Genomic DNA, 24827 nt, shown 5'->3' with positions numbered 1-24827 from the left:
TTACTTTTACATCTAATAGGGTTTTAACCCTAAAAGTTCAGTTTCCACACCACACTCGCCGGGTGCCTTTCTTTACAAACTCTCTCCCAAGCATTCAAGAGTTCTTCAACCTTTCTTCCAAATTCTCAAGAATTAAACTCAAAAGGTAACAACTTTCTTCTCGATTTCTAGATAGAATGTGATTATAAGGTCATCTACACTTACAATTTCATGAAAAAAAAACCCGTTTTTGAAATAGTGACTAAATTCTAGGTTTTAGATTTTATCATGAATATTGTTGTTTTGAACGTTTATTGTGGCCTTAATACTTAGTAGGAAGTCCCTGAACAAAACCCTTGCAAGAATTTAAAGGTTACATGGTTCAATTTTGTGAGACCCGTCGACCGACTCGTACAGGTCGCGCGACTCGCCGAGTCGGGCATGGACTCGACGAGTCCAGTCGATTTGCAGAAACAGTTCGTTTTTTTTTTACATTCTGTGTTTTCTGGGTATGGTTTATATGTTTTGCAGGAATCATGTTTAGAAGAGGACAATCTTCAAGTGGTAGCCAAGGGGAATTTCCATGGTTAAATTTCCCGCAAATCGAATCCGCTTCAACAATGCGGAAGTGGAAGAAGAAGCTTTTTGATATCAAAAAGAATGAGGTCTATGTCCCGAACAGAATTGATTGGGAATGGTTGCAAAATGTGCGATATGAAGAGGAATTAGCTCCATATCTTTTAAAGGAGTTTCAACATGACGGCGAGTCAATGATATGTGATGGGTGGAGCCGGGTCTTCCGCATGCAAGAGCCGGTATATTTGGAGCTTTGCTTGGAGTTCTTCTCCACGGTATCTTTTACCGGTGGAGTGGATTTATATCATCCGGCGAGCTTCACATTTTGTCTTGGGGGCGAGTATCATCAATGCTCGGTGGTGGATCTTGCTTGCCGGCTAGGGATTTATGATCAACCTTTGGTTTCAACGAACCTCTTTCGGGCCTTTTTAGCAACCACTCACATGGTGTTTCCCGATGGGGTTACTAGCACGGGTTGGTGGAACACTATAGGGAATAAAGTTTATATCCCGAAGTCTGCGCAGGAAGGGAGCATCCGATCCCCGACCCACCGCCTCATTCACCGCCTTATTTCCTCCACCATTAACCAAAGGAAGGATGATGACAAGGTTTCCAACCTTGATGTTTTCTACCTTTGGAGCATTATCACGCCCGGCGTCTTTTGCAACATCCCGTGGTGCATTGCTTCATACCTCTCAGCGGGTGCGGTCAAAGATCGCAAAACATCGCGTATCAATGGAGGCATGTTTGTCACTCGATTGGCTAATTCATTCAGGTTGATGAACCGTGGTGCTTGGAACCTCATGACATTGATCCCGACACCCCCATTTAATCCCATTCTTTTCCGCAGAGCACGAATCATTGAAGACTATGGTGGTGGCCATTATGCCATCCCAAATGATGACCCAGTTGTAGGTCCCGAAGCGCCGGGAAGGAGGGTGAGATCGCGAACGGAAAGGGATGTGGAGGATGAACCGCCAGTGATTCCGGTAGAGACTGAAGACGTACCAATGGATTGGTACAATATAGAGATGAGGCGGATGCAAGACCAAATGGCGAGGGGGCTAAATTTTAGCAATCAATCCCACATACGACTTTTTGACCACTTCAATATTCCACATATTGATGGTGGGAATTATCCATACATTCCATCGTGGGACGAGAGGATTAGTGCACGCCAAAGCGGAGCTGGGGGAAGTGGAGCCAACGACGATGATGAGGAGGATGAGGATTGATTTTTGTTTTTGTGTTCAAACAATTTGCGATTTTTATTTTGTTTTGTTTTTGGTGTGTATGCTTTAAGATATTATTTTGTTTAATAGTTGTTTGCTTTAGTTATTTTCAGGATTGCATTTTGGTTGCTTGCTTAGGATGAGGTAAAGCATGGATGTTTTTACGTGTGAGAGCGAGTCAAGGAAGCGAGTTTTTAACGTCAAAGTGTCAAGTCCGGTCTTAGGGGCATGAGCGAGTGAGTCCGCCTGTGAGGAAGGGTTAAAGAAGTTGTGAGAGACTAAAACAGTTGCCACATACCAAGATTTTTCATTCAGGTGCCAACTCGTCGAGTGCACTAAGCTGACTCGACGAGTCGCTTTGTATTTCCAGATATTTTGAGAATGCGCGCTGCTACTCGGCGAGTCCATCATCAGACTCGACGAGTCAATCATTTTTGAGCCGAACAACTGCTGATTTGATGCTAATACTTATACCACTTGCATCCTTCTACTTCCATATCCATTCTTGAAGATCTTATGCCGATTTTCGCATAGTAGAGCGACCCACACGATACATGGATGAGATTGTTCCTATGTATGAAGTTTATTGAAGATGGCGCTTAAATGAGAGTGATCAACCTATCCACTGCTATCCCAGGGGAGTTTGTTCCAATTTCCTCTTTATTTATATGTTTTTATGCATAATATGCAATGAGGGCATTGCATCACATAAGTGTGGGGTAGGGGGTTGGTTACATATTAGTTAATTTTAAAAATTTTGCATACCAAAAGGATTATTTAGGATACTAATTTAGAAAATTTTGGTAAAAAATTAGGATTCCATGTTAGAATTGTGTTAATAATTGCATGAAAACCCAAATGTTTAGTTGAGCCTATATACGTTCTAGTGCATTTGTGGCTTCCTTATTTCAGTGAAATCATGAGACAAAAACACGACCTTGCTCAGCCTGAGGGATGCAATCTGTTTAGCAGCCTAAACCTGAAATGTATCCAAGAAGATTTTTATCATTAGCCAATAAAGGTTGAGATTGAGCGCCCCTGCTTAAGCATGTAGGGATTTGAGTGAAAAAAGTGAGGTATACATGTAATAAAAAAAAAAGAGAGAATTACAAGAAAAAGTTTAAAGAATTTTTGGAGCATCAAAGTTAAGTATGAAATTAGAAGATCGAAAATTCTGAAGAAATTCAAAAAGTTGAAGATACCAAAAATCAAACAACAAAGGTGGTGAATTCAAAGTTATCCAAGATCAAGTTATCAAGCAAGTGAAGAATTCCAAAGAGTTCCATAGTGGTATCGAAAAGTTGTAATTCTAGATTATGTATGCTTGGGTTGCTCAATTAAAAATACCTTGAGGGTAAAGAGGTTTTCTGAGGATGGATTCGGAGGGTTGCATAAAATGAGCATAGTTCGGGGTGAGTGGGCGAATGTTTATGAGGATTGTGAGTATTTGAAGTATGGGGGGTTTTTAGGAATTTTAGACACAAATGCATGCGTTGCGGTCTTGGCATAATGGCTGGGTTGGATTGGAGTTATTATATATGATTCTAATGTGTTAAAATTCAGTTTTGCTTGAGGGCAAGCAAAAGACAAGTGTGGGGTATTTTGATATGTGCATATTTAGTGTGTATTAAGTGTAGTTTATTATTCATATATTAGCTAAATTGTTGCATATTATGGACAAAAGGTACTTAAAAGTGTTAAATTATGTTTTTCAGTCCAAAGATGAAGCTCGGAAGAGAAAGGAAGCAAGAGAAGCGGTTAGGAGCTCAAGAGTGGAAAGAAGAAAGAAAACACCCATAAAAGGCTTCTACTCGTCGAGTTGCCCCTTGACTCGACGAGTTCGGTCGTGGATTCAGAAAAATAAGCATTCGGAAGTCAAGATAGTTATCAGGTTACGACTAATGTGAGAGGGACTCGACGAGTCACCATATGACTCGACGAGTCGGGATGCATATATAAAGATAACTCTATAATGCGAGAAAAAAGGAATTCTGGGAAGTTTCAGAAGTGCTTAGCTGCGAATAAGAAGCCAGAAGAACCCTAGAAGTCGACCAAAGAAGCTAGAATCCAATTCCGGGAGTAATTAAGGCGTAATTTCACCATTCTACTTAATTCTTTTGTTTTGTCAATATGATTAAGCAACTTGAACTTATTTGTTTGCTGTTATTCACCTTAGTTATGAACTAATTTCTTTATACTTCTGTTTGGGGATACAAAGTTGACAATATGGTTTGATTGATTGGTAGGATTAATTCTAAGTTGGTGATTAATTGTTATTTTAGCTTGCTAAAGAACCTTGTGTATGAATGATAATTAATTTTCTGTTAATAGGAAGATAATTGATTAGCATGAACATCTATTGATTATCAACCTCATATGATATGTGACCACTATATCATGTGTCTAGAATTAATGAATATGAAACTAGGATTAATAAGGAAATTGAGTAAACTCATGTGCAAGCTTGTAAGATGACCATCGAACAAGAGGTTGATTAAGAATAATGAATTAATTAGCTATTGCAAGTCTAACTTAACCCGAATAATTAATCTAGTAAATATAATTAAATTAAGCAATTAGCCACTGTTTGAATTAGTTTATTTGCTAAGGATTAGGGTAGTGAACACAACTTAATCACTTGAATCGGTAACCAACGAAAGAATTAATCCATTGCACTATTACCTTAAAAGCAACCATAAAGTTAACCGAGTTGAACTAAACAGAAGTTTCTTTCCCATTATTGAATCTAGTTAATTTGTCCTCTTCTAGTCTTGCATTAGTTTTGGTTAGTAAGTTTCTAGTCTTGTAAAACTAGAGAAAAACCCTTATTTGCTAAAGTAATTTAGATAGAATTAGTTTTTAATTTAATTTGCCGTTCCCTGTGTTCGATACCCTGCTTATTTAGCTATACCACAATTGATAGGTTCACTGCCTTTTGTGTGTTATTTGATAATTAAAGTAGGATTAAAACTAAGTGAGTTTTACACACATCAATATGCTAGTGCGGTAGAATTGTTTATACTCGTTGTTTGTGTGATACTTGTATGTTATGGTTTAGTAGCTGAGTGTGGCCGAGGCCTGTATCTCTTGGATAGCGGAGTGTGGGCGAGGCCCGTATCTCCCAGATAGCGGAGTGTGGGCGAGGCTCGTATCTCCCAGATAGCGGAGTGTGGGCGAGGCCCGTATCTCCCAGCTAGCGGAGCGTGGGCGAGGCCCGTATCTCCATGAGTGTAGTCGAGGCCCGTATCTCCTAGTTATTCATTATATGATTGTATGGTATGTGGTATTATGGGGGAACTCACTAAGCTTCGTGCTTACAGTTTACTGTTTGGTTTCAGGTACCTCTTCTGATAGGGGAAAGGAGTTGGCGCGGTAGCGGCATATCACACACACACACACACTCTCTTGTTTTTCCGCATTATGGATTTCTAGGATGTACTCTAACATATTAATATGATGTGGCTGGTTTTTAGACATGAAGCATTATTATGAAACTTTTATATCGAAGTTTTTATGAATTGACCTATTTTAAAAAAAAGGAAATTTTTGGCTTGTATTTTTGGGATGTTACAATATCCCTTTTCTTCTAACACACTGATACAAAGTATTCTATATAAAATACGTGTTATGTGTTTATACATTATTTGTTTATTTGAAATAGATGTTTTATACAAATTTTAAACAGTATATGTATTTTTATCTACAAAAGTGTTGGGTAAAGCACGGGTAGATAGGTTATGTATGTTAAAATGAAGAGAGACCTCAATGTTGTTTTTGATTTAGTCATCTAGCGGAGTTTAGATGACGACCACAGACTTTTCTAGATAGTCCTGTGGAATGCTAGCAGGCTCGCCACCTGTAGGTGTTAATGAACTTGGGTGTTCATTCGTTGTACTCCGTCCCCTCATGGTTGCCCTATTTGACATATATTGTTGGGAAACCCCCGAATGCATGTATTGTCACCCCGATGAAATATTCTTAGACTGGGTCCCTTGTGTTAGTTGTCTTAGGGACGTAAAGTGAGAATAACCGGAATGGGTAATTGGGGTATTGTTGGTTGGTGGAATTAAAAATAATTATTTATTGTGGGTTGAAAACCCTATATGCTCACCAGGCTCTCAAGCCTGACTCACTCAGTTTTCTTTGAATTACAGGTAGTGGCGCCAGAGCATAAGTTGGATGACTTGTCAAGATTATTTTTGGATTATAGACCTGTTGTTATATTTAACTGTTGTAAGGTCTATTTTGTAATGTTTAGACTTTTGGTCTGTTTATCGGAACATGACATCCCGAGTTTTGTTATATAATGAAAATACATTTCTTTAAGAAATGCTTTGGTAAATCTTAATTTATCATATTTCGTTTTTGGGAACAAATTTCGCAACTCTTTTAATCAAATGATTACTCGGAAATTATTTTAAAAGCATAAATTAAACCGGTCTTTTATGTGATAGTGTTCATAGATGACATTCTGATTTACTCGAAAAGCCAAGAGGAGCATGGCAGACACTTGCGAGAAGTGTTAGTATTTTGAAGAAGGAGAATTGTATGCGAAGTTCTCCAAATATGATTTTTGGATTCGAGAAGTCCAATTCTTGGGTCATGTGGTCAACCAAGAAGGAATAATGGTTGATCCAGCAAAGATCGAAGCTGTGACGAAGTGGGAACAACCAAAAAGTCTCACGGAGATCCGAAGCTTTTTGGGATTAGCCGGATATTACCAAAGGTTTATCCAAGGCTTTTCTTCGATCGCTACTCCCTTAATAGCTTTGACCCACAAGGGAGCTACTTATATGCTTGGAGTGATATGCATAAGGAAGCATTCGAGTTGCTAAAGAAGAAGCTATGTGAAGCACCGATTCTTTCTCTACCTGACAGAGTCGAAGACTTCGCTATATATAGCGATGCGTCAGGTGTTGGGTTGGGTAGTGTTTGGACCCAAAGAGAAAAGGTGATAGCATATGCGTCTCGACAATTAAAAGTGCACGAAAAGAACTACCCCACTCATGATTTGGAGTTGTCCGCGGTAGTATTTGCACTAAATATGTGGAGGCATTACCAATATCTCTTTAATCAGAAAGAATTGAATATGAGGCAACGACGCTGGCTAGAATTACTCAAGGACTATGACTGTGAGATACTTTACCACCCCGGTAAAGCTAATATTGTTGCTGATGCTCTCAGTTGGAAACTCAATGTTGAAAGAAAGAGGCCAAAAGCGTTGGGAATATAAGTTGTCTCGACAATTGTGGAGAGTATAAAGAAAGCTCAAGAAGAAGCTTTAGAGAAGAATGACCAAAAGGAGGAACGTTTTGGTAAAACGTTAGTGTTCGGTATAAACAGTCACGGACTGAAGGTGTTCCAATATCAGATTTGGGTACCTAAGTCTGGAGGAATAAGAGATCTTCTGATGGAAGAAGCTCACAAAACCATGTACTCGATTCATCCAGGCAGCACTAAAATGTATAGGGACCTGAAACCCTATTACTGGTGGCCGACGATGAAGCTTGATATAGCAAAGTATCTGATCGAGTTTGTGACTTGTGAGAGGGTTAAGGCACAACATCAAAAACCATATGGGAGTTTAGAACCTTTGCCTGTACCTATGGGTAAATGGGAAGACATCGCAATGGATTTTGTCACTAAACTACCCAGGACAAAGAGCGGTCACGACATGATTTGGGTGGTCATGGATCATTTCACCAAGAGTGCACACTTCATAGAAGCCAATGAAAATGGTCTATGGATAAGCTTGCAAATGTTTACGTGAAGGAAATTGTGAGACTTCATGGTGTTCCTCTAAGAATTGTGTCAGATCGTGATAGTCGTTTCATGTCACGATTTTGGAAAAGTCTACAAGAGGAAATGGGTACCAAGTTGTGTTTAAATACAGCTTACCATCCACAGACTAATGGCCAGAACGAAAGAATGATACAAACACTTGAAGATATGCTAAGAGCATGTACCCTGGAATTCCTAGGTAACTGGGATGAACATTTACCTTTGGTAGAATTTTCCTACAATAATAGTTTCCACTCGAACATAAAGATGGCACCTTATCAAGCTTTGTACAGACAGAAGTGTCGTACGCCGTCTTGTTGGCTTGAGGCTGGGGAAAAGTAGATTATGGGAGCAGAGATGGTTCATTAAACAGCTAAAAAGCTGAAAAAAAAATCAGGGAAAGAATGTTAGCAGCTCAGGACCGTCAAAAGAGCTATGCTGACAAAAAGCAAAGACCGATGACTTTCGAAGTTGGAGATTCGGTTTTGCTTAAAGTCTCGCCGTGGAAGGGACTTATAAGATTTGGAAAAAGGGGAAAGTTAATTTTAAGGTTTATTGGACCGCTTAAAGTTCTTCAGAGGGTGGGAAACAGTGCCCACGGCGTGGAAAATGAGAAATTTGCCCTATAAATAGATTTGAAGGGGCAGCCGGCCAGGGTTGCTAATTCACCCTTCTCTCACCCATATTACCTCGATTTACCTACAAAGAAGTACCCCCGAAGCCCAGGTATCATCCCGAGACCCGAAGCAAGTCCCGAAGCCCGAACATCCCGAGAAGAAAAGAGTTTCCGAGCCGAAGCTCTGCCCGCGAGAAGTCCGGTGTGTGAGGATATCCTGGATCCATCAAAGAATTTCCACTTGAAGAGCCGAAGTGATGTTCGAGCATCGTCTTAACAAGTGAGTGTGTGGTTACTTTCTTCTAACACATAAATATGAAGTATTTTCTTTGAAATACGTGTTATGTGTGTGTGTGTATATATATATATATATATTGTTGTTTATTTGAAATGGGTGTATATCCTTTTTCTTCTAACACACTGATACAAAGTATTCTATATAAAATATGTGTTATGTGTTTATACATTATTTTTTATTTGAAATAAATGTTGAATAAATGTTTTATACAAATTTTAAATTGTATATGCATTTTTATCTACAAAAGTGTTGGGTAAAGCATGGGTAGATAGGTTATGTGTGTTAAAATGAAGAGAGGTCTCGATGTTGTGTTTGATTCAGTCATCTAGTGGAGTTTAGATGACGATCACAGACTTTTCTAGACAGTTGTGTGGAACGCTAGGAGGCTCGCCACTTGTAGGTGTTAATGAACTTGGGTGTTCATTCCATCCTCCTCAAGGTTTCCTTATTTGACATATATTGCTGGGAAACCCCCGAATGCATGTGTTGTTGCCCCGATGAAATATTCTTAGACTAGGTCCCTTATGTTAGTTGTCTTGGGGACGTAAAGTGAGAATAACGGGAATGGGTAATTGGGTTATTATTGGTCGGTGGAATTAAAAATAATAATTTATTGTGGGTTGAAAACCCTATATGTTCACCAGACTCACAAGCCTAACCCACTCAGTTTTCTTTGTATTACAGGTAGCGGCGCCAGAGCATAAGTTGGATGACTTGTCAAATTATTTTTGGAGTATAGACATGTTTTTATATTTAACTGTTGTAAGGTCTATTTTGTAATGTTTATGCTTTTGGTCTGTTTATCGAAACATGACATCCCAAGTTTTGTTATATAATGAAAATACATTTCTTTAAGAAATGCTTTGGTAAATCTTATTTTATCATATTTCATTTTGGGAACAAATTCCGCAACTCTTTTAATCGAAGGATTATTCTAAAATTATTTTAAAAGCATAAATTAAACCGGTCTTTTTTGGCCGTGATTTGGGGGATGTCACAGGGTATTCACCGAAAATATCCACCACGTATGCGTCAAATTTTTTTCTAGTCGTCGACTTGCAATGATTGGTTGCTGCCTCATCCGACTTCGCTTCCTGCTTACTACTATGTTGCATCGCTATTACTGCTTCTTTCCAATCAAGCTCCGGCCAGCGACACCCTTTCCAGACATCTTTTGTTCTCTAATGTCCTTCTCTCTTATCGCACTTCACCTGATGCTGCATTATTACAACTCCTTCCCTTGATTGGTTTCTTATATGGTCTTCAAGGTACAATATTTAATGTCAATTCTTGCATCCTCCTCGACCCGTTGAAACCGAGTCTTGTTTGCACACTCACTAATGATTTCAATCAATTTGGTTTTAAACTAAATGTTTATGGGTTGAAATACAAAGAGCAGTGTCAAATTTTCTCTAATATGTATAGAGAAACTTTGTCTTACGTTCATATTTATGGTAAATCGGTTCCTACCGGGGATGACAATGAGGAATGGTATTTCGTTGATACATGGATCAAATATTGGTTTGATAGCACATGTGATCTCAGCTTGCTTCAAATAATTTCTAGTGATTATTGCATCGCCAAAGATCTTTGGGATAAGTTGGATGAATTTTTTCGCAACAATAAGATGTCCCATATGTTACAGTTACAAGATCAATTCCGCAACACAAATAATGGTTCAAGCTCCATCACCAAATTTTTCCACATGCTCAAAAACCTATTCGATGATATCCAAGATATTGATTTCACAATCAACAAAATACATCTTGTGAAGCAAATATTGCATCAACTACCGCCCTCATATCATAGCATTGTTGATGTCATCACCAACACAAAGTCTTTTCCATCTTTCTTGAGGCCAAAAACATGCTTTTATTGCATGAATCTTGAGAGGCGGATTTCGATGCCACTTATGACTCACCTATATCTCAAAGTGCGAATCTTTTTCCTTCTCCAACAACCCGAGAAGATCAATGAATAGATGGAACAAAAACCAAAACCGAAACACCTCTAAAAACTCCTCAAAAAATAATTCTCATAGGAATTACATGGAACCACATGCTAATTTCGCTAGAATTTTAGGCAATGGACCCTCCCACCAGCCCCCCCGTTGCCTTTAGACACACTTCTATTGGCCACTCGACTTCGTAATAGTTGTACCTGAATTAACAACTCCATCCGATCATGCTGCCCTTCGCATCATCTCAATAGGTGCTCCTCAACCCACTTCCACAGTTTTATCCTACTCAACTCTTGCCTATTCATGCTCTTGGTCCGCAACTGATGCCTTCACATCAGCTATACTATGCACTAGGTCTTGAGCCAGAAACTTTGGGTATTGGTTATGCCCCTCAGCAACTTCCTTAAGTGAAATCCAAACAACATCATCAATAGTTTCACAGGGATTCTCATCAACCCTCCAGTGGAGTTTCTTTTGGTGGTCAGGTCCTCAACAATTCACCAACTTAGTGTACGTGTTTCAAGCTATGTATGTTCATCCACCACCCGACAAGTACACTTACATGGACTCTGGAGCTACCTTCACATGTCTTTTAATTCTGGTAACATGCTCTCTCTAACACCTTCTATCTCTAGATCTATTATGGTTGGTAATGGTGCTATACTCCCTGTCACTCCATTGGTCAAACTTTTTTTTTTTCGATATTCTCGTAACCGTTTAGCTTTGAATAATGTACTTGTCTCAGATAAACTCGTTAAAAATCTTGTCTCTGTCCGTAAATTCACTACCGATAACTTTGTTTTTGTTACCTTTACCCCCATTTGGTTTCACTATGAAGGATTTTGAAACATGTGCATTCATTCAAAGATGTGATAGTGTTGGTGATTTTTATCCTATTATCCCATCTCCAGTTCCTCTCTCTGCTACTACCTGTGTTGTTGTCTCTCTCCCACCTGGTACTAATGGCTTGGTTATCCTGGTTCTCTTGTGTTGGATTTTTTACATACTTGCAAATTTATTTCTAGCACTACGCATAAGCTTCCCACCTATCACGATTACCAGCTTGGGAAGCATTGTCGTTTACCTTTCTCAGCTTCTCTTACTAAGACATCTCTTATTTCTAGTATGAGTTGTTTTAAATATTATGTTCTTTTTTTTTTGGATGATTTTACTCATTTTTTGTGGGTCATTCCTCTTTGTTCAAATTCTGAAGTATTTGAAGTCGTTACTAAATTTCACACTTATGTGCAAACTCAATTTCAATCCAACATCAAACTCTTTCAATGTGATAATCTGAACGTACAATACATACTATAAATGTAACAATCCGAAACTTTTTCTGTCATTTTTTTGATCAATTCTCATCAATAAAATTTGAATTTTATTGATTTTTCGTCAAACTTCGTGGTTTAGGAGATCAACTAGTTTTATACAGTTAAAATTCTATACGAGTCGAAAACCAAAATCGCACGAAAACCCGAAAAATCTCAAAATCCATCACTTTTCGGCCTAGCTGGGTGTATGGCCGTACACTGGTTTACGGTTGTATACCTGTTTACTACCGTAAACCCGTGTACGGTTGGTGTCAGGTGCACCCCACCACCGACCATACCCCCAACCTATAAATACAGGACCCCCACCTTCATTTGAACCTTCTTAGATGAAAACTCTCTCATATTCTCTCTAGAACGGCTGACCATAAACACAAAAAACACCTATTTTCTTCCGAAAAACACCAAAAATCGACATTTGGAGTCGATTGGGAGCATCTGGAACACGTTTTCTTTGAAATCAAGCATCATTGTTCTTGAGTTTACGGCCGTAAACCCTTCAAATTATGCTTGTGCCATAAACCCTTCGAACAGGTGTTCACAACCGTAAACCCTATTCACGGCCGTAAGCTGCCTGCTGGCCATAAACCCTTGTTCACGGCCGTACACATCTCTTAAGTGGTGGAAAAAAACCTGTTCCCTCGATTCAATCTAGTCCCGATAACATTCCTTAACCAAACACAAGTAATTTTCTAACACTTTATCTAACTAAATCGCTAATTTAGATACATATATGTATTTATTTGATATTAGGATTCCGTTAAGTGTCACAAACAACAACTCGAGGATCTTCCAGTTCAACCCTTGCACCCGACAAACAGTGAGTTCATACCCCTATGTTTTTATGATTTTAATCGTTTTTAGGGAGGGATACAAGTCAAAACACAAATGATTTTGAGAAACTAAAACAAAAAGTTTTTAATTAGTTTAAAACTTATACAATTGATATAATCCAATGATTTCCATAAAACATATAGATATTTTATCCCTTTTGTATTTTGCGGAGCATAAGGGATGTTTTCTAAACATAATTGCATAGTTTTCAAGACAATTCATGAACATAACATTCCAGTCAAACTATAATAGGTATAGTTTGCGGAATTCATTACCAGTTTTACCGATACGAACTACTTACTTGATCAAACATATAAACTCTGATAGATTTAGTTTATGATACTCATTTCTACATTCAAATAACAAGAATATAACACTAAGTAAGTATTTAAGTATAATTATTTATACTCTACCAAATATACAAACGATTTCAATTATGAGAACACGATACAGAACAACACGTAAACTAGTTAATACAGGATTGTGAGACATCTCTTCAATTGTACCCTTCGGGGTGCTAGTAAAATCCTCTACATTTAGTATAACCAGAGTCTCCTTGAAGGAGAACATGAGATTTGTGAATAGATCTATTCGGGACTGACAATCCCACACCTAAATTGCTAGCTACAGTTAGGCAGGCATGCCTGAGGTGACAAATATTATACCATACGACGCCTAAAGAAACATCACGGAGGTCATCAGTCATATCAAGGATGGTTATACGAAATCACAATAGTATAAACTAACCTTTGTTTATGGAATTTCATTCTTCATTAGTTTCATTTAAAGTAATAAAACTACTATACATTACATTGGAGGATTCCATGGATACACTACTAGGTTTTATTTTAAATAATAAAACTACACTACATACTAGTGGTAGCCAGGGTTTTCAAACAGAACATACACTACATACTGGTGGTAGCCAGGGTTTTCAAACAACATACTATACATATAGTAACGAACAACATGTTAGAAAATATTGGACTTTCTTGGGAAACATGCATACATTTTTTAGATTCATTAACAGGTTTTCACTACAAAATATTCTTATGAACTCACCAGCTTTAGGCTGACACATTTTCAAAATCGCATGTATTCTCAGGACACCAGTAGACAGGTACACTCGTCGGCTTTTGAGAAGACGGAACATTTGGAGTCTCGTCTTTACCTTTTTGCTACTTTGATGTATACAAACTATGAAACCAACAGATCTGAGTATGCATATTATATTGTAATGGTTGTGTTTACTTTGATTACTATGATGCAATTGTTCTGATACTACACACGACGTCGTCCACCCCGAGACGTCTCCGCCGTTTGTTTTACACTTTGGGGTGTGACAGATTGGTATCAAAGCTATTGTTTATAGTGAACTTAGTATACCAAACCTTACAAGGTATACAACTATAAACACTAAGGGACCTGAAACCCTATTACTGGGACCTGAAACCCTATTACTAGTTGCCGACGATGAAGCTTGATATAGAAAAGTATCTGATCGAGTTTGTGACTTGTGAGAGGGTTAAGGCACAACATCAGAAACCATATGGGAGTTTAGAACCTTTGCCTGTACCTATGGGTAAATGGGAAGACATCGCAATGGATTTTGTCACTAAACTACCCAGGACAAATAGCGGTCACGACATGATTTGGGTGGTCGTGGATCGTTTCACAAACAGTGCACACTTCATAGCAGCCAATGAAAATGGTCTATGTATGAGCTTGCAAAAGTTTACGTGAAGGAAATTGTGAGACTTCATGGTGTTCCTCTAACAATTGTGTCAGATCGTGATAGTCGTTTCATGTCACGATTTTGGAAAAGTCTACAAGAGGAAATGGGTAGCAAGTTGTGTTTAAGTACAGCTTACCATCCACAGACTGATGGTCAGAGCGAAAGAATGATACAAACACTTGAAGATATCCTAAGAGCATGTACCCTGGAATTCCTAGGTAACTGGGATGAACATTTACCTTTGGTAGAGTTTTCCTACAATAATAGTTTCCACTCGAGCATAAAGATGGCACCTTATCAAGCTTTGTACAGACAGAAGTGTCGTACGCCGTCTTGTTGGCTTGAGGCTAGGGAAAAGCAGATTATGGGACCAGAGATGGTTCATTAAACAACTAAAAAGCTGAAAAAAAATCAGGGAAAGAATGTTAGCAGCTCAGGACCGTCAAAAGAGCTATGCTGACAAAAAGCGAAGACCGATGACTTTCGAAGTTGGAGATTCGGTTTTGCTTAAAGTCTCGCCGTGGAAGGGACTTATAAGATTTGGAAAAAAGGGAAAGTTAATTCCAAGGTTTATTGGACCGCTTAAAGTTCTTCAGAGGGTGGGAAACCAAGCTTACAAGCTCGAATTACCCAAAGAACTGAATGGAATTCGTAACACTTTCCATGTGTGTTATTTGAAGAACTTCATGGGAGAAGTTCCTGATATAATTCCAATTTCTAAAATAATAATTGATGAAAACAAAAGGTTAATTGAAGAACCAGAGACAATCATTGACCGAAAGACTAAGAAGTTGCGACGCAAGATGGTCAAGTTAGTGCTTGTCCGATGGAAACATACGAATGGGCCAAATCTCACCTGGGAAACCGAGAGTGACATGTTGAGTCGATATCCGCATTTGTTTGTTGATGTGTGATTCCGGGGACGGAATCATCCTAATGGGGAGAGAATTGTAACGTCTGTGTTTCTAGGCTAGGCATTATTGTTGATGTAATAGTCTAGGTTGACCTTTGTAACTCTTTTTGAAGTAATAATGATGAAATATTTGAGTATTATGTGAATTATGTGTTTATTTGTTTAATTATTATAATTTAATGAATTAAGAATAAAATAAGCATCAAAATTAAAGTATGAGATACGCCTGATATCTTTATATAAAGTTGTAGTGGTTGAAACAAGGATTCCAGAGATATAAAGAATGCCGAAATCCGAGTTATAACGAAGAAGTTATGACCTGTCGAAGTTTTGCGACAAAATCGGCATGACACTGAGTGACGTAAAATGTAAATTTACGATAGAGTGATATTTAGCCTTAGTGATCTAAATGAAACTCGTAGAATACGTTAAATCGCGAGCGTGCATAAAAAGAACGCCCAAATCTGACTTCGTATGAGGAAGTTATGATTTTTCGAAGTTTCAGCTTAGCAGTAGACAACACGAAGTTCGAATATGAGATCGAGCGATATTTAGCCAAAACTTTCTAAATAAGAATTGAAGATCTCATCAATAGTAGTGCAACTACGGAAAGACAGACGAAAACGGATGTCGGATGAAGAAGTTATGAATTTCTAATGGAGTTTTCCTGTCCCGACCTATTAAAAATAATATAAAAGTAATATATTTATAATATATTAAAATAAAGTCAAAATTACAAATGGAGTCTAAATGAGATTTGTAGAGCATATTCTCACCTACACGTCGATATAAGAATGTCGAAAACGGAGTTCGTATGCGAAACTTATGAATTTCTAAAGTTCGGGGCGCGAACCCCAAAGCTATGTCAGTGGCAACGACGTGGAAACAGTGCCCACGAAGTGGCATGACTTCTGACGCCTTCTAGAGCCTGACAGAGCAACTGGACGATGATGCATGCGATGACGTTCAAGTCCATGACGTGGAAACAGTGCCCACGACGTGGAAAATGAGAAATTTGCCCTATAAATAGATTTGAAGGGGCAGCCGGCCAAGGTTGCTAATTCAACCTTCTCTCACCCATATTACCTCGATTTACCTGCAAACATGTACCCCCGAAGCCCCGGTATCATCCCGAGACCCGAAGCAAGTCCCGAAGCCCGATGATCCCGAGAAGAAAAGAGTTTCGAGCCGAAGCTTTGCCTGCGAGAAGTCCGGTGTGTGAAGATATCCCGGATCCATCAAAAAATTTCCACTTGAAGGGCCGAAGTGATGTCCAAGCATCGTCTTAACAAGTGAGTGTGTGGTTACTTTCTTCTAACACATAAATTTGAAGTATTTTCTTTGAAATACGTGTTATGTGTGTGTGTGTGTGTGTATATATATATATATATATATATATATATTGTTGTTGTTTATTTGAAATGGGTGTATATCCCTTTTCTTCTAACACAATGATACAAATTCTATATAAAATATGTGTTATGTGTTTATACATTATTTTTTATTTGAAATAAATGTTGAATAAATGTTTTATACAAATTTTAAATTGTATATGTATTTTTATCTACAAAAGTGTTGGGTAAAGCATGGGTAGATACGTTATGTGTGTTAAAATGAAGAGAGGCCTCGATGTTGTTTTTGATTCAGTTATCTAGCGGAGTTTAGATGACGACCACAGACTTTTCTAGACAGTCGTGTGGAACGCTAGCAGGCTCGCCACTTGTAGGTGTTAATGAACTTGGGTGTTCATTCGTTGTACTCCATCCTCCTCATGGTTTCCTTATTTGACATATATTGCTAGGAAACCCCCGAATGCACGTGTTGTTGCCCCGATGAAATATTCTTAGACTAGGTCCCTTGTGTTAGTTGTCTTGGGGATGTAAAGTGAGAATAACGGGAATGGGTAATTGGGTTATTATTGGTCGGTGGAATTAAAAATAATTATTTATTGTGGGTTGAAAACCCTATATGTTCACCAGACACACAAGCCTAACCCACTCAGTTTTCTTTGTATTACAGGTAGCGGCGCCAGAGCATAAGTTGGATGACTTGTCAAGATTATTTTTGGATTATAGACATGTTTTTATATTTAACTGTTGTAAGGTCTATTTTGTAATGTTTATGCTTTTGGTCTGTTTATCGATGACATCCCAAGTTTTGTTATATAATGAAAATACATTTCTTTAAGAAATGCTTTGGTAAATCTTACTTTATCATATTTCATTTTGGGAACAAATTCCGCAACTCTTTTAATCAAAGGATTATTCTAAAATTATTTTAAAAGCATAAATTAAACTGGTCTTTTTTGGCCGTGATTTGGGGGATGTCACAGGGTATTCACCGAAAATATCCACCACGTATGCATCAAATTTTTTTCTAGTTGTCGACTTGCAATGATTGGTTGCTGCCTCATCCGACTTCGCTTCCTGCTTACTACTATGTTGCATCGCTATTACTGCTTCTTTCCAATCAAGCTCCGGCCAGCGACACCCTTTCCAGACATCTTTTGTTCTCTAATGTCCTTCTCTCTTATCGCACTTCACCTGATGCTGCATTATTACAACTCATTCCCTTGATTGGTTTCTTATATGGTCTTCAAGGTACAATATTTAATGTCAATTCTTGCATCCTCCTCTACCCGTTGAAACCGGGTCTTGTTTGAACACTCACTAATGATTACAATCAATTTGGTTTTAAACTAAATGTTTATGGGTCAAAATACAAACTGCAGTGTCAAATTTTCTCTAATATGTATAGAGAAACTTTGTCTTACGTTCATATTTATGGTAAATCGGTTCCTACCGGGGATGACAATGAGGAATGGTATTTCGTTGATGCATGGATTAAATCTTGGTTCGATAGCACATGTGATCTCCGCTTGCTTCAAATACTTTCTAGTGATTATTGCATCGCCAAAGATCTTTGGGATAAGTTGGATGAATTTTTTCGCAACAATAAGATGTCCCATATGTTACAGTTACAAGATCATTTTCGCAACACAAATAATGGTTCAACCTCCATCACCAAATTTTTCCACACGCTCAAAAACCTATTCGATGATTTCCAAGATATTGATTTCACAATCAACAAAATACATCTTGTGAAGCAAATATTTCATCAACTACCGCCCTCATATCATAGCATTGTTGATGTCATCACCAACACAAAGTCTTTTCCATCTTTCTTGAGGCCAAAAACATGCTTTTATTGCATGAATCTCGAGAGGCGGATTTTAATGCCACTTATGACTCACCTATATCTCAAAGTGCGAATCTTTTTCCTTCTCCAACAACCCGAGAAGATCAAAGAATAGATGGAACAAAAACCAAAACCGAAACACCTCTAAAACCTCCTCAAAAAATAATTCTCATAGGAATTACATTGAGCCACAAGCTAATTTCGCTAGAATTTTAGGCAATGCACCCTCCCACCAGCCCCCCATTGCCTTCAGACACACTTCTATAGGCCACTCGACTTCGTAATAGTTGTACCTGAATTAACAACTCCATCCGATCATGCTGCCCTTCGCATCATCTCAGTAGGTGCTCCTCAACCCACTTCCACAGTTTTATCCTACTCAACTCCTACCTATTCATGCTCTTGGTCCGCAACTTATGCCTTCACATTAGCTATACTATGCACTAGGTCTTGAGCCAGAAACTTTGGGTATTGGTTATGCCCCTCAACAACCTTCTCAAGCGAACTCCAAACAACCTCATCAATAGTTTAATAGGGATTCTCATCAACCCTCTAGTGGAGTTTCTTTTGGTGGTCAAGTCCTCAACAATTCACCAACTTAGTGTACGTGTTTCAAGCTATGTATTTTCATCCACCACCCGACAAATACACTTACATGGACTCTGGAGCTACCTTCACATGTCTTTTAATTCTGGTAACATGCTCTCTCTAACACCTTCTATCTCTAGATCTATTATGGTTGGTAATGGTGCTATACTCCCTGTCACTCCATTGGTCAAACTTTTTTTTCGATATTCTCATAACCGTTTAGCTTTGAATAATGTACTTGTCTCAGATAAACTCGTTAAAAATCTTGTCTCTGTCCGTAAATTCACTACCGATAACTTTGTTTTTGTTACCTTTACCCCCATTTGGTTTCACTGTGAAGGATTTTGAAACATGTGCATTCATTCAAAGATGTGATAGTGTTGGTGATTTTTATCCTATTATCCCATCTCCAGCTCCTCTCTCTGCTACTACCTGTGTTGTTGTCTCTCTCCCTACCTGGTACTAACGGCTTGGTTATCCTGGTTCTTTTGTGTTGGATTTTTTACATACTTGCAAATTTATTTCTAGTACTACACATAAGCTTCCCACCTATCAAGATTACCAGCTTGGGAAGCATTGTCGTTTACCTTTCTCGGCTTCTCTTACTAAGACATCTCTTATTTCTAGTATGAGTTGTTTTAAATATTATGTTCTTTTTTTTTGGATGATTTTACTCATTTTTTGTGGGTCATTCCTCTTTGTGAAAATTCTGAAGTATTTGATGTCGTTACTAAATTTCACACTTATGTGCAAACTCAATTTCAATCCAACATCAAACTCTTTCAATGTGATAATCTGAACGTACAATACATACTATAAATGTAACAACCCGAGACTTTTTCTGTCATTTTTTTGATCAATTCTCATCAATAAAATTTGAATTTTATTGATTTTTCGTCAAACTTCGTGGTTTAGGAGATCAACTAGTTTTATACAGTTAAAATTCTATACGAGTCCAAAACCAAAATCGCACGAAAAACCCGAAAAATCTCAAAATCCATCAGTTTTCGGCCTAGCTGGGTGTACGGCCGTACACCGGTTTACGGTTGTATACCTGTTTACGACCGTAAACCCGTGTACGGTTGGTGTCAGGTGCACCCCACCACCGACCATACCCCCAACCTATAAATACAGGACCCCCACCTTCATTTGAACCTTCTTAGATGAAAACTCTCTCATATTCTCTCTAGAACATCTGACCATAAACACAAAAAACACCTATTTTCTTCCGAAAAACACCAAAAATCGACATTTGGAGTCGATTGGGAGCATCTGGAACACGTTTTCTTTGAAATCAAGCATCATTGTTCTTGAGTTTACGGCCGTAAACCCTTCAAAATCTGCTTGTGCCGTAAACCCTTCAAACAGGTGTTCACAACCGTAAACCCTATTCACGGCCATAAGCTGCCTGCTGGCCATAAACCCTTGTTCACGGCCGTACACATCTCTTAAGTGGTGGAAAAAAAACCTGTTCCCTCGATTTAATTTAGATGATAAATTGTGAGTATTTTTCAATTTTGTTGAGTGATGATGTTTGTATTTTGAGATATGAAGTGGTTATGCATTTTGTTGGATTATTTTGTTGGATTGTATGCATTTTGTTGGATTGTGTGTTTTTTCAGATTTGTGGGAATTTTATTATGCATTTTGTGTATGTTTTGAAATTTATGTTTAGATTACATTGGCTTAAAAATAAAATTTGACATGAATTTGTTGGATTGTAATATATGTTTATACCATATAGCCTTAAAATGAAATTTAGATGTATATATTTGTATGAAATTGGAATATGCAAATTGGATGTATACATTTGACTTAATTGTATGAAATTGGATGAAATTGGAATTTGCAAATTGGATTAAATTGGAATATGCAAATTGTATGAAATTGGATTTATACATTTGGCTTAATTGTATGAAATTAGATGAAATTGGTATATGCAAATTGGATGTATACATTTGGCTTTATTAGGTTATTAATAGCAACTTACTTCTAGTAATGTATCATATATGGTTTCAAAGTGCTTAATTTTGTTAGTGACTTAATGTTTGGCTTTAATTGGATGAAATTGGCTTAATTGTAATTTATGTATACATTTGGCTTAATTGTATAAAATTACTTTAAAAAATTAAACTAATAACAAAAATTAAAATATTAAATTAATTAGAAAATAAAATTAATTTAGCTTTAGAATCAAATTAATGTTAATATCAAAATAAAATAAAATTACTTTTTTAATTAATTGTGAAATCAACTTAAAGTAGTTTTAAAACCAAGTTAATATTAATATTAAAATAAAATAAAACTACTGAAAAAAAAATTAAACTAATAAAAAAAATTAAAATATTAAATTAATTAGAAAATAAAACTAATTTACCTTTAGAATCAAATTAATGTTAATTTTAAAATAAAATAAAATTACTTTTTTAATTAATTGTAAAATCAAGTTAAAGTAGTTTTAAAATCAAGTTAATGTTAATATTAAAATAAAATAAAATTTCTTTAAAAAATTAAACTAATAACAAAAATTCAAATATTAAATAAATTAGAAAATAAAATTAATTTACCATTAGAATCAAATTAATGTTAATATCAAAATAAAATAAAATTACTTTTTTAATTAATCGTAAAATCAACTTAAAGTAGTTTTAAAATCAAGTTAATGTTAATATTCACATAAAACAAAATTACTTTAAAAAATTAAACTAATAAAAAAAATTAAAATATTACATTAATTAGAAAATAAAACTAATTTACCTTTAGAATCAAATTAATGTTAATTTTAAAATAAAATTAAATTACTTTTTTAATTAATTGTAAAATCAACTTAAAGTAGTTTTAAAATCAAGTTAATGTTAATATTAAAATAAAATAAAATTACTTAAAAAATTAAACTAATAAAAAAATTAAAATATTAAATTAATTAGAAAATAAAATTAATTTACCTTTAGAATCAAATTAATGTTAATATCAAAATAAAATAAAAAATTACTTTTTTAATTAATTGTAAAATCAACTTAAAGTAGTTTTAAAATCAAGTTAATGTTAATATTAAAATAAAATAAAATTACTTAAAAAAATTAAACTAATAAAAAAATTAAAATATTAAATTAATTAGAAAATAAAATTAATTTACCTTTAGAATCAAATTAATGTTAATATCAAAATAAATAAAAAATTACTTTTTTAATTAATTGTAAAATCAACTTAAAGTAGTTTTAAAATCAAGTTAATGTTAATATTAAAATAAAATAAAATTACTTAAAAAGATAACTAATAAAAAAATTAAAGTATTAAATTAATTAGAAAATAAAACTAATTTACCTTTAGAATCAAATTAATGTTAATTTTAAAATAAAATAAAATTACTTTTTTTAATTAATTGTAAAATCAACTTAAAGTAGTTTTAAAATCAAGTTAATGTTAATATTAAAATAAAATAAAATTACTTAAAAAAATTAAACTAATAAAAAATTAAAATATTAAATTAATTAGAAAATAAAACTAATTTACCTTTAGACTCAAAATAATGTTAATATTAATATAAAATAAAATTACTTTTTTAATTAATTGTAAAATTAACTTAAAGTAGTTTTAAAATCAAGTTAATGTTAATATTAAAAGAAAATAAAATTACTTTAAAATCAAGTTAACGTTAATGTTGGTCATTACGACTTTAGCTTTAATTAGATTATCAATAGTAATGTACTTTAGCTTTAATTAGGTTATCCCGTGTTGGAATACTTTTTCAATCATCAACTTTATGAATACTCTACTTGATTTTTGTTTCCCGTAAAGTAAACCTTAAACACTACATTATGTTTCAGTTGCATCATGTCTATTGATAAAAGTTGGACTAGTAATCCACATCGTCAATCTCCCGAGTTCCAGCTAGGACTCGACACTTTTGTCGAGAGATCCATGTTACACCTAGATTGTAAAGGTGAAACTAGATGTCCGTGTGAGAAATGTGATAATCCTTACTTCATGAATCCGAAAGCAATGAGACGTCATGTTCGTATATATGGTTTCAGTCAATCATACAAAACATGGATATATCACGATGAATCTTTAATCCCTCCAGCTGTAGATGCCGTATCGCCAAGCAACGAGATGGCTGATGTTATTGACGATGTTATGTGGAAGTCGCGAGAAAACGATATAAACCTCGATGAAGGAACCTCGAATACAGGGGGTAGTGGTGTCGATGATGATTTTGAAGAGTTGTTAGAGGCAGTCGAAACCAAGTTATATCCTGGTCGTACATTTTCATTCCTTGATTTTTTAGCAAAGCTGATGCATATGAAGGTCAACAACAAATGGACTGATAGTTCATTGGATCAGCTCCTTGAGTTGTTGCATTCGGCATTTCCACCAAACAACAAGGTTCCCCGTTCATATTATTTAGCAAAAAAGAAACTGAAGAAGTTAGGTTTGGGGTACGAGTCAATTCATGTGTACAAAAACGATTGTTTTCTCTTCTGGAAGGAACACAAGTCATTGCAAGTTTGTCCCGTTTATAAAGAGAGTTGGTGGATTGATAAAAACACCAAGGGTAAAAAAGTGGCTCATAAGGTGTTACAGTACTTTCCAGTGGCCCCTAGACTACGCCGTTTGTATTGTTCACGGTACACTTCCAAAAATATGATATGGCATAGTACGGGGAGATCAGAAGATGGTGTGATGCATCATCCCGTTGATGTAGAGTCTTGGCAAAAATTTGATGTAGATTACCCTGACCTCTCGAGTGAACCTCGCAACGTACGACTAGGGCTGGCAACTGATGGCTTTAATCCATTTGGTAACATGTGTCATCCGCATAGTACGTGGCCGGTTGTACTTACCACTTACAATGTGCCACCATGGCTTTGTATGAAAGAGTCATCATTAATGTTGGCCTTATTGATTCTCGGCCCTAAAGTGCCTGGAAAGGACTTAGATGTTTTCCTTAGGCCGTTAGTGGAAGAGCTTAAGTTTTTATGGCAATCAGGCGTACGCATTAAAGACGCAACGACAAACACATTCTTCACAATGAAAGTTATGTTGTTATGGACAATAAACGACTTTCCAGCTCGTAGTAGTTTATTGGGCTGGAGTGGATAAGGGTATAGAGCATGCCTGACTTGCAATGAAGACACTCCGTCGTACCGTGCAGTAAATAAAGTCGTTTATATCGGTCATCGTCGGTTCTTAGATGCTGATGATCCATTAAGGATGAGTTTGAAATTTAATGGGCAACCAGAGACAAGACCCGCTCCGAGACACTTTACTAATGAAGACATACAAGAGAAACTAGGTCGTCTAATACTTCGTAAACCGGGTAAACATCCTAACACTCTCAAAGAAAACATGGATCAGCAAGGATTCGAGTTGAACTGGTCAAAATGTAGCATATTTTTTGAGCCCGAGTATTGGTCTTCTCTACAGCTGAAGCACAGCATAGATTTGATGCATGTCGAGAAAAATGTGGGTGAGAGTCTTTTGGGTACTTCTATGATGAATGATAAGAGTAAAGACACATAAAATGCACATGAGGACTTGAAAAATCTGAATATCCGGCGTAATCAATGGTTGCAAAAAACGGGTAACAAGTTCACTAGACCACATGCAAGCTACTCATTCAAGAAACCTTACCGCAAAATCTTTTGTCAATTTACAAGAGATGTTAAATTTCCTGATGGGTTTGGATCTAACATCAGTAAGAAAGTGGTAGATAATGATACTAACATTATTCGGTTGAAATCTCATGACTATCACATTCTTATGCAACGTTTGATACCGATTAG

The 24827-nt window shown here is 36.4% G+C and overlaps 3 protein-coding genes across 3 annotated transcripts; all 3 read left to right on the top strand.

The window, feature by feature from the left end:
- Window positions 1–9899: 9899 nt before the first annotated feature.
- LOC145016427 (uncharacterized) lies at window positions 9900–10463 on the top strand. The gene has a single exon (XM_078974746.1). The coding sequence runs from the start codon at window positions 9900–9902 to the stop codon at window positions 10461–10463; it is 564 nt and encodes a 187-aa protein (XP_078830872.1).
- Window positions 10464–18004: 7541 nt separating this feature from the next.
- Window positions 18005–18568, top strand: LOC145016426 (uncharacterized). Its single transcript, XM_078974745.1, has one exon. It carries the CDS (start codon window positions 18005–18007, stop codon window positions 18566–18568), a length of 564 nt encoding a protein of 187 aa, XP_078830871.1.
- A 4394-nt stretch (window positions 18569–22962) lies between these two features.
- LOC145016425 (uncharacterized) lies at window positions 22963–24144 on the top strand. The gene has a single exon (XM_078974744.1). It carries the CDS (start codon window positions 22963–22965, stop codon window positions 24142–24144), a length of 1182 nt encoding a protein of 393 aa, XP_078830870.1.
- The last annotated feature ends 683 nt before the right edge of the window (window positions 24145–24827 follow it).

This window comes from Lactuca saligna, chromosome 9, assembly GCF_052625555.1.
Source record: "Lactuca saligna cultivar CGN05327 chromosome 9, ASM5262555v1, whole genome shotgun sequence".
Classification (NCBI taxonomy): Eukaryota; Viridiplantae; Streptophyta; class Magnoliopsida; order Asterales; family Asteraceae; genus Lactuca; species Lactuca saligna.
Note: the sequence above shows the minus strand (reverse complement) of the source record. Positions and strands in the feature narration are given on the sequence as shown.